Source organism: Lytechinus variegatus, chromosome 6 (assembly GCF_018143015.1).
Source record: "Lytechinus variegatus isolate NC3 chromosome 6, Lvar_3.0, whole genome shotgun sequence".
NCBI lineage: Eukaryota > Metazoa > Echinodermata > Echinoidea > Temnopleuroida > Toxopneustidae > Lytechinus > Lytechinus variegatus.
In genome coordinates this window covers 18,272,504-18,286,289 of record NC_054745.1, presented here as the reverse complement: position 1 = coordinate 18,286,289, position 13,786 = coordinate 18,272,504, and the positions used below count along the sequence as shown (strand labels likewise).

At 40.9% G+C, this 13,786-nt stretch overlaps 1 protein-coding gene across 1 annotated transcript in view; it reads left to right on the top strand.

Annotated features, from left to right (window-relative positions):
- LOC121417123 overlaps window positions 1-13,786 on the top strand; it is a 34,063-nt gene that overhangs the window by 12,054 nt on the left and 8,223 nt on the right. Inside the window, exons 6-15 of the mRNA XM_041610705.1 lie at window positions 368-450; window positions 697-917; window positions 1,598-1,758; window positions 3,263-3,371; window positions 4,142-4,279; window positions 6,385-6,561; window positions 7,584-7,940; window positions 9,094-10,431; window positions 11,047-11,220; window positions 11,650-13,056. Coding sequence (XP_041466639.1) covers window positions 368-450; window positions 697-917; window positions 1,598-1,758; window positions 3,263-3,371; window positions 4,142-4,279; window positions 6,385-6,561; window positions 7,584-7,940; window positions 9,094-10,431; window positions 11,047-11,220; window positions 11,650-13,056 — 4,165 coding nt within the window. The remainder of the gene's footprint in view (window positions 1-367; window positions 451-696; window positions 918-1,597; window positions 1,759-3,262; window positions 3,372-4,141; window positions 4,280-6,384; window positions 6,562-7,583; window positions 7,941-9,093; window positions 10,432-11,046; window positions 11,221-11,649; window positions 13,057-13,786) is intronic.

The following is a 13,786-nucleotide window of genomic DNA, read 5'->3' as shown; positions in this document are numbered from 1 at the left end:
GATAGAAAGGATGCACAATATATTGATAATTCATTTTTTTTCCATTGTTATGTTGAAATGTTAGAAAATGAAGAAACAAACAGCAAATATAGTGAGTTGAATAATAAAAAATATACAAAAATATTTATTGAATTTGAATTGAATTTATTGGAACATCATTGGCATCTGCCAGTCTTCTTTTCATTAAAAAATATAAAACGTATCCAATTTGAGGAACATTTGAGGTAAAACAAGATATAACATCATATTAAATCCAATTGATGAAAATATGAACAGTTTGCTGAAGCAAAATGCAATTATATGATTGGATTAATTAAAAAAAGATGTAAAGATTGAATAGAAATTCATCTTCTTACTATTCTTTCAGGCATATTAAGGACAAGACTAATTTCCATGTGACCAGTGGCCCACAACTTACAGAGCCAGAAACATCTTCAAGCTCTATGTTTGGTAAGTGTTAACATCTGAAAGATAAGTTATGATTATGCTAATAAAAGTAATGATAATGATTTTTAGACTAGTATTTAAGAAACACTTATATTCATATAGCACTTTGCATTGGACGGTTACATGGAACACAATAACAGATTATACAAAATCATACTGAAAAAACATTTACATTGAAATAACGTTTTGAATGTGTTCCACGTAGACCAAGCTCATACCAAGCTGATACTTAAATCTTCTCTATAACAGGACGCAGAGTCAGCCAGAGGATTCTGGAAAGTAAATCCTCCCTGACACCCGTCGCAGACGCCATGGTGAAGCAACTAGAGAGAGAAGAGGAGGAGAGAAGGAAACAGAGGATTATAGAAAGGAAAGCAGAGCTGGAAAGACTGAACAAGCGACTCTTAGAATGGGAGAAAACAGAACTGTTGGTTGAGCCGCTTGCAACCCAGCTCAAATCCATGTGGGAGGTAGGATAACTTTCAAATTATTAAAAAGAAAATTATTGTGAAGCAACATTTGCTTCATCTAAGATGTAGGGTTGGGGTTGCAATGAGATTTTATTTTTGGTTTAGGATAGGGTGTATTGTTCAATCGAAAACCAAAAGAGTGCTGGTCGATATTTGATTTCAGTGTGAGTCGATTATCGCCATAACACGATGTTAGGACGATATATCGCCAAGTCTGAAAATCCATTGTATCCATTCAGTATGCTCTGCAATTCTGTGAGAGCAGGGAAGGGGGAAATGAAAATAAGGGTGTCAGTAAATGCTTGTCCATGAAAAGCGGGTATTTGGGTACCAACTTTCAAAGCGCTGAGTTGGTTTAAAGCGGTGCAGCATTTGTGGTCAATCAATGGTAATGAACTCTTAACCATAATATGAACGGGGAGGGGGCTGATTCAGCACCCTCAACATTTTCTGCGATAAATCTGCTGCTCAAAAAAATTTTGAGGGACTTTTTACTTTTAAGTCTCGCACAACTTTCTTAGGCGTCGAAAAAGCCCAGTCTATTTAGGGATAATTATCAACAATATTTCGTTCATGTATCGTGTTACTGCTATATTTCAACATAATCATAAAACCATTATGATATATCGTAGTTTTTCAATGTATAATTTCAATAATAACTTATTATTTCATTTATTCAGATTCCAGCCATCGGACAGTTCCTCAAGCTGTGCTGCGAGAACATGTACTTGCCAGAGTTCTCCATCTTTGAACTAGAGAGGGCGCTTATCCTCCCGCAATCCAGCAAACTCCTAGCACGTATCTTCACCAATATTCTTACCACGAGGTACCACCGGAAACGGTGAGTGCATATGCATCATGGAGTAGTGGTTACGACTTCCGTCTCTTATTCAAAGGGTTGTGGATTCAATTCCTGCTTCATGTTTCAGTTTTAATCAGCAAGAAATTTATTCATATTGTGCTGCATTCAACCCAGGTGAGGTAAATGAGGACCTGGGGAGCGTTTCATCAACAGGTTTGTCTGACAAGTTTTCAGATCTGACATCCTGCCTTGATTCTGATTCGCTGAGAAGCACTTTTACTATGGTAACTGTCAGATAAAATGGGATTTGTCAGATAAAATGTCTGACAAGTCCTTCATGAAACGCCCAAGGTAGGAATTCATTCCTTGAAACACTGCAAGGAACAGCTGCTCTCCTGAAGCCATGGTAAATATGCTGCATTAGCGCAGCGCTCAAGAGAATACAGTTAAATTAAGCGTTACGTGCTATAAAAAAGAGATCAGCAAGTATTATTAATATGACACATATCTAGCAGACAGAGGATTGTTGGTTCAAAATCCAGAATGCCTTGTGTTCCCTTCAGCAAGAATTTAATCCACATTTTGCTGCACTTGCTGCACTTGACCCAGGTGAGGTATTAGTCTGCAGGCACAGACCCTGATTGAAACAAGACTAGCCCATGTAAAACTTGCTGTTTCACTTCAGGACACAAGTCATTTTAGGCTGCATATTCAGACCACTTGAGTGAAGGGTTTGCCCAGCAGACTGGTGAGGTGAATAGGTATCCAGTATGATTAATTCTGAGAATGCATTGAGCGCTGCTGATGAAACAGCAGTTTGAGCTAAAACTGGGTTAATGTTACTTCCCTTTTGTATCCATTAAAAAATGGGCTATATAAATTCAGCTTTTATTTTCTGTGGGGGGCTTCATGGTCTAGCGGTCAACAATTTTGTCTTTCAATCATAGGGACGTGGGTTCAATCCCCAGCCATTGTGTGTTTTACTTTAGCAAGAAATTTACCTTCATTGTGCTGTACATAACTGGGTAAAAAGAAATTCCTCAAATGGGAGAGCACCTGTAGGCAGCGCGGCTATAGCCAGGGTAATGATTATAATCATTATAGAGCGCTTAATGGTACGGAACAACATGTCTAAGAGGTTTACAGATATATTATTACCCTTGTCATCGGATTCAATCAGTTATTCCCACAAACAATGTGTGCAGATCTTCGACTCCCTGGGGAGTATTCCAGTCAGTCTCCGATGAGGAGCACAGAGTACTGGACAAGCTACAATGACTTTCACATCCTACCAGGTACCCATTTAGAACCTGGGTCAAGAGTGGCAAAGTGTAGATTAACCTCTTGCCAAAAGACGCCAGACCTTGGTGGGATTCGAACACACTACCCTCTGTTTACAAGGCGAGAGTCAGAACCACGACACAACCGGCTCTACAAAAATAATATTATTGCAATGCGCAGTTGAGTATATACTTGTAGAAATTGCGCAATATAATTGTACAGTTATTTTTATCTGTGAATTTCATTGGGTGTTTGTGTACAGGGTGTCGAAGAAACCCCCAATGCCGTATGAATTCTGGCAGGACAAGCTACGCAAGAACCTTGATGTCTGGTATGCCTTTCTAAGCGTTGAGACTGCTACACGACAAAGTGTGAGTTGAATCGTTGTATTCCAATTCTCAGTTTCTGTTTCATATCGCCATGGTAGTAGAAATTTATAATGCTCCAGTATCAGTTATTAGAAGATGTTTATTTCACTGTAAAGACAAGAAGATAAATGGAAACATTAAAAAAGGGTCAAAGGTTATATGTGACCTGCTACTCCTAAAGCAATAGTAAGTCACCCAAAATTAATCTTGAGATTTTTGTGGAGCTTGGCAATTCCATAAAATGATCAACCATTTTGTACGTCTGACCCCCATTTTTCTCAAGTTTTACTTCATTTTATAAAATGACCAAGTCATGGTCCTTTGAGAGCTTTACAGACTGTCAAAAGAACAAGAAATCAGAGACAGAAAATTTCATGAAGGTCCCACATATAGGGGGTTGGAAGTACATATTTTATGGAATTGCCTAACTTGGTTGGCACCGGTCTAAAGAAATTGGATGAGTCAGGCCTAATTGAACATTAACGTGGAGAAGGTTTACGGCTCACAATGTATAACATGAAGAAGGGGAAGGAAATACAGGCAGAAAGATTGAAATGGACAGACCAGAATGATGAAAAGAGGAAATAAAAGTATTCTTTTCTTGAAAGTGAGTGAAGTCCTGAAAAGGACTGTAAACCAGATGAGATGAGCTGAATATGGCTTGAGTAGCGATGGTTTGAGTAGTAGCAGGATGAAATGAAGAGAGGTTACTCGACGTTTTGGGCGGGTTGACTGTCAGTCTTTCATTATTGTTTGTACTTGTAATTCGACAGGTTGCCCGTCATCTGTACATCTCTGAGCGTTTCTTTGAAGTGCTTGGGGATGTGAACCCCCTGACTGGTCGTCAGTATCATGATCTATCCATCTATGAGAGAGTCTGGATATTGAAGGGCATGTGTGATCATCTATTTGTAAGTCTGAGCTTTGTTCAAGCAAATCGTATCAAACCAAATCAAATCAAAACAAATCAAATCAAATCAAAACCAAATCAAATCAAAACAAATCAAAACAAAACAAATCAAATCAAATCAAAACAAATCATTGCTCTCTATTGTCATCATATTGCAGTGTAACAAAGTCAACTCCATATGTGTTGTATATTCTTTTGATTGTTTTCTGTATTGTGCAGGGCCCTGGTTGACAACAGTGTCTAAATCACTGAACAGGCTACCCTGGTAAAGACGACTAATAAAATATATGAAATTAGTTTACCTCTGAGAATCATAATTTTTTAAAGCAGTAGTCTGTGGCCCAGTAGGTGAGAGCAGAGCTTTCTGTGGTGACCTTCAAGGTTCCATGGCATTTGTTCCGGCGACAGTTGCTCTGATGTAAAATCTGCATGTTAACCCTATCTAGGCCGGGGTATTTTGGGAGTTCATATGGCCGGGGGGGGGGCCTCCCAGGCCCCCCCTAAGATCTCGGCCGTTGGCCGTGCGATCGTGCCAAAAATTGGCACGGGGGTTGCCTGGGACATAGTCTACAAGATTGTATAGTAATTTATTTCATGCGAAACACTATTAACCCTATCTAGGCCGGGGGGGGGGGGGGGCCTCGGAGGCCCCCCCTCAACGAATCGCTCGATATTTTCGCCGTGCGAAATTTTTTTACTGCGCCACTCCCTGACTTTTTACTTTCAAGTCTTGCGCAACTTTTGAGACCAATTTCGCGTCACTCGGGTATGTGTTCCGAAATTATGCAACATTATGTAAGTGCATGTCAGGCCGAAAATTGCTCAAAAACGTGATTAAGGTTAAGTGATTATGCTAATTAGGTTAGGTTAACCCTAAGATAGGTTAACCCTAAAAAGACTGGGGGGGGGGCTGATTCAGCCCCCCCCCTCGACATTTTTCGTGATAAATCCGCCGCGCGAAATTTTTTGACCGCGTCGCTTGCTGACTTTTTACTTTCAAGTCTCGCGCAACTTTTGAGACCAAAATTGTGACCCCCGGGTACCCGGTTCCAAAATTACGCAACATTTCGTAAGTGCATGCAGACCCAACATTACTCAAAAACGTGAATTTGTGTACAAATCCAATGCAAATAGTGTTCTTAGCCAATATTCACAAATGCATCATTATTTTTCCTTTTACTGCTTAAAATCAATTAATTTTATCTTTTTTATGGTCTAAATAAAGTCCCCGACAATTTCCATTGAAAAAACAATAAAAAACAAAAAGTCGAAAAACAAAGAAATACATAAGAAATTTAGAAAACAATAGAATACATAAGAAAATAAATGTGATTTTGAAATTTTTTTTAAATCAATTTGATCAGATGCCTATCTAGAGTATGTGAAACAAAAATTAGCATTTCAGGGGCATTATTTTATTAATTAGAGCAAACTTATGATTTTACGCATAAATTAGCATAATTAATGAGACATGAGATTTTTTGCAGAATTTGATGTTATAGTTTTGTAGATAATGCCATGGGTAACGCGTGTGCCAATTTTCGTCGCGATCGCGCGATCGACGGCCGAGATCATAGGGGGGGGCTGAATCAGCCCCCCCCATCTTCTTAGGCGTCGAAATAGCCCAGTCTATTTAGGGTTAAGCCAAACATAAAGACGTAACCTCCAAAACTAAATAATAGACCCTAATCTTATTCTGAACCGAAAACTCTATTAAACTCCTAATTCTAACCCTATGCCCTCACAGATATTAACACCAGAGCAAATGTCGCAGGAGCAATTGTCGTGTCGCCACCTGCGAAGTCAGCAACATATTTTTGAAATTAACCTTAAGTGTTGCACTGTTTATATTGGATTTAAACTTTCCCATTACATGTTCGTAACATCAGAAGGAAAAAAAAAACTCCAAGTTGACATTGCTTGAGCTGAAAAAAGAGGTACCGGTATATAAAACATGTTCTGCATGAGCTGGTCTAATTGCTTCGACTTGTGAAGCTTATTTGGAGGTTGATCTGTGAAAGTTGACCTATGTCTGTTTATTTTGCATTATATCACTGTGATAGTGTTGCACACTCATTTGGATGATTTTGTTTCGCTGATCCCCAGGAAACGGACTATGATGTATGGTTTGGTGTGGATACCAGCACAATAGAGGATCAGCGCGTTGTGATGCTGGGGGAGGATGATGACAAGGCCAGCTATCTCTACTTCCCTCATTTCTTGTCGACTGATCTTAGGATCTATCGTCAGGCTCAAATCAGAGAAGAAAAACCAAAGAAAAAGGTAAAGGAAAAATGGAATACTGTCGGTAAACTTACAGGCAGATTATTGTATGTTTTCAAGGGGAATTTGACACCGTTCTGAAATAAATAAGTTATGACGTGAAGGACATGAAGTAAAATGCGTTTCATTGGATAAATCAAGAGATTTTACATCACAATTCAATTTTTTAGGTACCTGATCAAAATAAGATATCTCCGTATTCATGTCTTGTTTTTTTTATGAAACCCCTTCTCAATTCAGAATGGGCTGAAAATTTCAGTATACAATCTTTTTGATAGCTTTGTAATTTCTGATGACTAAATATGTAAAGTAATTGCTCAAAGGTCTATTTTGAATAAAAATGAAAACATTGTTGAGAGAAAGGATGGTGGATGCCAAATTCAAACTCTAACAGCCGTAAATAGGCCGAATTTGAAACCCTGTCTGAAATAAGTTTAAAGGGATTGTTTAACTTTGTGAGCAGCCGATTTAAAAAATTCTCAAACCAAGATGAAACATGTGTACAAGTGCATGTATTAGAACTAATAAACCCTGAAAACAACCATTATTTAGAATAAAAAGCTAAAACTACGAGGCAAATCCCAATTGTGTAAATAGGCGTCTTATAGACACCTAAATAGTACACATAAGTGTATGGGATGAAATTAAGATGGTGTTTACGGTCACTTTATATTTCAATTTTTGTAGCACTAAATAATCATTTTTTAACGCAATTTTTTCTGGGCTTCATTTTTGGAACATATCACAGACACAGGTGACAAGTGTGACCTTCTAGCTCAGATTTTTAAAAGTCAAAGCAATGTTAACCAATCACTTTAAGATGAGTTTTCATTTGTCTAATATTGGAAATGAGCTCATATCTTATATTTCCAATCATTGCATCATGTGTATCCAAACCCAATAATTTGATGCTTTTTCTACCTTACATTTTATCAGTATTAAAATTGCCTTTGAGTTGAATGCCATCTACCTGGTTATTAATTTACCGAGCTTTTTTCCCCAATCTTTGTTGCCTCTCCCAGAAAGCGGAAAAGGAAGCAAAGAGCCCTTCAAAGAAGGCAAAGAAAGAAGCTGAAAGCGCTTCTGAGGTCGAGGAGGGGCCCAAGAAGAGAGGCAGGCCCAGGAAAAACGCAGAACCCGACGAGAAGTCGCCCAAGAAGGCCGCCAAGACGCCCGCAACCCCTGCCAGCGCCGGGCCGAAGAAGCGGGGCAGACCTAGGAAGGATGCAGGAGAGACGAGTGAGTCAGAGACTACTACCAGTAAAGGGAAGGAGACTGGTGGTGAAGCCAAGACCCCATCTCAGGCTACTCCTGGTGTTAAGGCAGGGAGAGGTAGACCTAGGAAGGATGGTTCCACTCCAGCTCAGGCTGCTAAGAAGGTGAGGCAGCTGTTACTGATGGATAAAAATTTCGCAGGATAGGAAACATGGAAATATATTCCACAGGGCCTTTGGCAATTTCTCTCCCAGAATGCTCACAAGAGCCCTGGGGAGCGTTTCATGAAAGGACTTGTCAGACGTTTTATCCGACAAATCCCAATTTATCCGACAGTTACCATAGTAATAGTGCTTATCAGCCAATCAAAATCAAGGAAAGATGTCAGATCTGACATCATGTCAGACAAAAATGTTGATGAAACGGTCCCCAGGAAAATTAAAAAAGTGCCCCCCACAATCCCTATTCACTGCAAAATGTTAAAACTTATTCAGGGTTCCCAGCCATGGAAAATCATGGAAAATTTTGTGGTCATGGAATTTCAGGGAAAAGTCAGGGAATGTGGAAAATTGTGAAAAGCCATTGGATTGCATTTACCTCGTGGCTATGGCATCTTTCTAGATTGTAGTGTCTCGCAACTCTCATACCCTGTCATCATACTCTGCTATTGTAATTGGTGTTCATGATTTCAATTTTTCCCAGTTTTGTGATATCCCAAATTCTGCATAACTCCCGGGACATTACAGGAAGTCATGGATATCAGCAATTTAGTCATGGAAAAATTATGGAAAAGTCATGGAATTCTGTTTTCAAATATCTGTGGGAACCCTGTTATTCATTGTTGCTTATTTAGGCTGTAGGTCATGGAAAGTAGCCCCCCAAAATAAAAATCATTTTGTTTGCCTCATAGAGAGAGGACGGTGCACTATGATTCTTGTCTGTGAGTGATAAATGAATTTCACCAAGTACGATATGAATTTCGATAATATTTGGTCATTTTTTGGGTGTTTTTCCTAGATTTTTCACAAATAGTAAAGACCAGTGAGTTTTGCAAAATCTTTAAATGTTTTTTATTTTACATGTATCTCCAAAATTTGTGTATTACAACTGAAAAATGTGAATATTTATTTGTTAACATGAAGCTGATACAGTTTTAAACGATTCATATTGCACATCATATCTTTGCAGACAGACCTTTTTGTCATTAAATTCTCATTACATGCATTTATTCTCCATAGTATCAAAGAGTTGTCGATTTAAAGCAAATTTAACAGACATCTTGAATATTTTCTTTTTTTATTCATCTGTTTACTACAGACGCCTGCTAAGCCAATGGCAATCGTAACACCAACAAGGCGTTCAAGTCGGCGATCAGCAAGATTAGACAAACCTGAGCTTGAGGAGCAGGATGAAAAGAGCCAAAATGGTGGTGACAACGAAGATGTTACAGATGCTGCCTGTGACTCACAGAACAATGGAACAAACGTTGAAGATAAGGACCAAAAATCTGATAGGACAGTATGCACTGATGGACCTCAGTCGTCATCCGTGTGTGATGACAGTCTGGATAGAACAGAAAATGAAGCAGGGACTCTATCTCGGGAGATAGAAGAGGGCGCAGATAACTTGGACAATAAACACCTTGAAACAATATCAACTAAAGACATTGACAATGTTGTTGATGGTTTACCTGGGAGTGATGAGGGAAGGACTCAGAAAAGTGGTGTACAGGGAGGGGAAGCCCGTAGTACGGTAGAAGGGGATTCCCCAAATTCAGCGGGAGGGAAATCCCCTTCCGAGAATGTATTATGTAATGGTGTAATGGAGGTGGATGATAGCAGTCATGAAACACATTCCAATGATGCCCCAAGGGGCCCCAAAGATGATGGTGCAGGTCATTCTGGTGACCTTACTAAACCAACGGAGGAGATAACCAATGGACCGGATGCCCAAGTTTCACCAGATACTGTTCAAACCAAGGGTGAGTCGGTGGATGAGACTCACCAGTTGGAAAACGGCAGTTCAGCTAATGGAATGAGTACCCTCAATCAGAACCAGTCTAATAATGTTATGGACATTGACCACAAGGTTGCCCAGCTTTCTGAAAATGACATCAGCAAGGACCCATGCAGCAATGGCATGGACATTGTGGATAATGTCATTAATGACTGCGTAAACAATTCTAAGTCTGTAGATACTGAAGCAACAAGTATTAAAAGCAACAATCTGTGTCAGGAGGATTGTTCAGTGGACAAAGATGTAGGTGCCCAGGATGGACAAACACCGCAAGAACGCTCTGAGAAGGATTCAGCGGATGCAGCAAATGGCCCATCTGTAGCTGAAGGTGAAGCTCTGCCAGAGGTTAAGGCAGAGGTGGCTGTCAAGGACGAAACAATGGAGGTGGTGGAAGGTGACCTGAAGGGGAATGATCTGAAGCAGGGTGACCTGAAGCAGGATGATCTGGAGCAGGATGACGTGAAGCCGGATGGTGAGGTCATGGAGAGAATCCCAACCCCTCCTCCCCCGCAACCTTTACCGGGTATCCTCCCGCCGGAGGGAGAATTCGAGATGGTGTGCGACAGTCTGGAAACCTTCAGGGTCCTGGTTGAGAAGTTTGCCCAGAAGGATGAGACTATCACCAAAGGACGAAAGACGGTAAGATCAGGAATCTAAGTCAATATAAAAAATGATATTGGGAGCCTTTAATGGCATGACAGAAGTAGTGGACAGAGGCCTATATGCTGGAATCTTGTTCAACTTTGACCATGGTTTGACTGGCCTAAAATTTTCATTTGTTTCATTTGTGACCTGTGTTCTTTCCCTACATGCTTTGATGGATGCAGAAACAATTTTAGTGATTATAATGAGCATTCTACTGAGTGGATTTTGAACTATAAATCACATTACTATTATTGTAACAGCTGTTTCAATATGAGATCATACAGAATCCAGTGAAATGACTACCTGATTTTCTGTTAGTATATGAGCAAAATGATTCTTGAAGAAAATCTGCTATTGCTGAGAATTTCTAAAAACATCTTGGCATTCCAGCCAGAAAGGGGTCTTTTCCCAATCAATAATAATACACTGTTCTACAGCACTAATCTGTGGTGACGATCGTTTTCAGCTTAGATTTCATAAATTTCAGTTCATGGTATATATGATCTATGGTGATACAATGGCAATTAACCTTGGTTTTACAGACTTTCTCATGAAATAAATGATTACTACAACTGCATTTACATAGCTTTAATCTTCGTACTTCTTCAGATTGTCCAACCTATCAAGAGATCCGGTCGAACCACTGACCTCCACAGGACACTCGCCAAGATGCTGGAAGACTTGGAACCAATCGAAGCCAAGCTGCAGAAGGTTGTCCACAAGGCCAGAGAGGTGGTGTACAACGAGCAGGAGGCCTACAAGAAGGATCCTAGTCCTGACCAGGTATGGTCATGATTACTTTCCTTTGGGTGTATGTGACTTGGGCAAGGGTTGTCATCAGATGTAGGAGCGACTAGATTGAGCCACTCCAATTGGGGCTTGACTGAGAATTTTATCTGAAAGCAAGGAAGTGTTAAGGGCATATTCAAGCTCCCAGTAAACAATTTTCACCGTTCGAAAATCGCCCGGCACCTTGCCACAGGGTTCAGTGGGGTAAAATTAGCTGCTTTTATTTTTTTTCGGATCATTTTCTTTGTCAGTGAGGAAATATTAGTGACCAGTAGAGTTGATATACTCTGTACAGGTACAAGCATGTATCTACTGTAATTTTGTGTATATTGATGAAGCAATGTACTTGTTCTCAAACTCCCACCAGTAGGTCATAGTTTCCTAGAAAATTATTCAATGTATTTTTCTCTATCTGCTTTGCAGGAGGCAGCAGCTTACTGGTACCAGCTTCACGTCAAGAAGCCATCAGAAGCAGTAGAGACGTCCTCAATAGCGGCAAGCAGCATTGATGATGACTTCTCCAGTTCGGAAAGCAGCTCTGAACTTGACAGTGATGAGCTTAGCGATCAGGAGAGTGATGATGACACAGCAGAGTATGATAACAGTGATGCCGATTATGAAGCGTCTGTATCCAGAGGTCCAACCCCCAGTGTTGAGGTCAATGGGTCGGAAGGATCTGAAAGTCTTGGAGGGAAGGTTGATCTGTACTCTGGTGTTGAGATTGCGGGAAGGACCATGAGGTCCTCAAAGCGTAGGAGAGCTCAGAAGAGGGAGGATATAAGGGACCGGAAGAAAGCCAAGCGATCTAAAATCCAGATCGTCAAAGGCGTTCCTCTTCAAGGTAGATATGCGCAACGTGGTGAAGTTGAGGAGACGGATGAGACCAAGCTCAAGAAGGTTCATGAGGAACTCAAGGAGAAATTGAAGGCAGGTTCTACGTTTCAAATGACAAAGAATATGGTCCCAGGAGCAGCGCAGAGGAACTTTCCGCCCTATAAAAAGAATGAGAGTTACAGCCGTCCATCTGCTCCTAAGAAGAAGGCAACTCCAGTATTCCAACGGGATACAAGTGACAAGTTCATCAGAATCCTGAAGCGTACTGCAGGAGCTAGCGAAGCTGCTGCAGTATCTCCAATCCCTAAACTGACCAAGCAGTCACCAAAAGAACCAACTTTGAAAGTTCCATTTCTACAGAAAACCAAGGCTACCGTTCAGCCTACTACTGATGCACCAGTTGCAGATAAGAAAACAAAGACAGAGACATTTTCGTTCACCATTGACGCTAAAGTTTGGGAGTCTCTGAAGGACAAGCCAGAAGAGCGTCAAAGACTAATTGTAGAGCATGTTGAAAAGATGAGGGGTGCCAGTGGACAAAAGAAGGAAATGCCTCAGAAAGTTCAGAACTATAGGAATACACCATGGTTCTCAAACAAGGGCAGTGGTTCAAGCAAGTCTACCAGCTCAGCAGGTGGGTCAGCTGAGGAATTCAGCCTATCTCTTCCTGAGACACCAGAAAAGAGATTGCATGTGGCCATTGGGAATGCCAGCCAGGGGCAGACAGGAAGTCCTGTCGTCAAGCAGACGCACACTCCAGGCATTCCAGACAGCATGCCCATCCTAGATCCAATTGGTAGTCACAAGGGATCAGTGCTTCAAAACACCAACATGCCTACCCTAGCACCGGCGGTTTCACAGAAGATTGTTCAGTCTAACATCTTAGGTAGTCCAGGAAGTGTCTCTGTGCCACAACAGGCATTGGCTCAAACCCAAGGACTTCTGCAGCCAAGATCGGGAAATCAACCTACTGCAATAGCATCCTCAGGAAATAATGTAAGTACTTCAGTGCCCAGGGAACAACTGTTCATCCTCTTACCAAATGGACAGCTGACTCGAAGTGACGGTACTCCTCTGGAAACCAAGCACTTTGGTGTCGCTAACAAGGCTACTTTTTCTCCTTCACGGCAAGCAATTGAGAACTCTCAACAGCTTCCTAGGGTGCAATTAGGCACCCAACAGTACATGTACATCCCGCCTCAGAATGTGGGAAATGTTCTATCTGGTGCCAAAGGTAATGTCGTCAGAAAGGCACAGGCACCAGGAACTGCTTTGTCCTTGAATGTAGGGATGGCTCATCCCACCGCTGCCTCTGCTAGCACTCAGAGTGTCAGACAGCAGGTTCAGGCAACACAACTCCAGGACCAAATCAACCAAAAAGTGGTAAAGTCCCAGCCATCTACTCCTTGCACTCTGTATATCATTCCCCATTCTAATCAAAACCCACTATACACTGCATGCAAATCATCCAATAATGCTACCAAACCCAGTGCAAGTCAGGAAAATACACCTCTATATCTAATCAATTTCCTCAACATACCACTTGGTACTACTGACAAGCAGGGTAGGAGTAAGAAAACTAATGAAGAGGCTGCTGAAGAAATGTCTTCATCAGGGGGGAATGGAGATGGTTCTCATCGCATAAGTCTCAAATCCCCACCTGTACATTCTAAGATGACAGATCCTCCTGCAAACGTAGGAGGAACTACTTTTACCGGTTCAAATA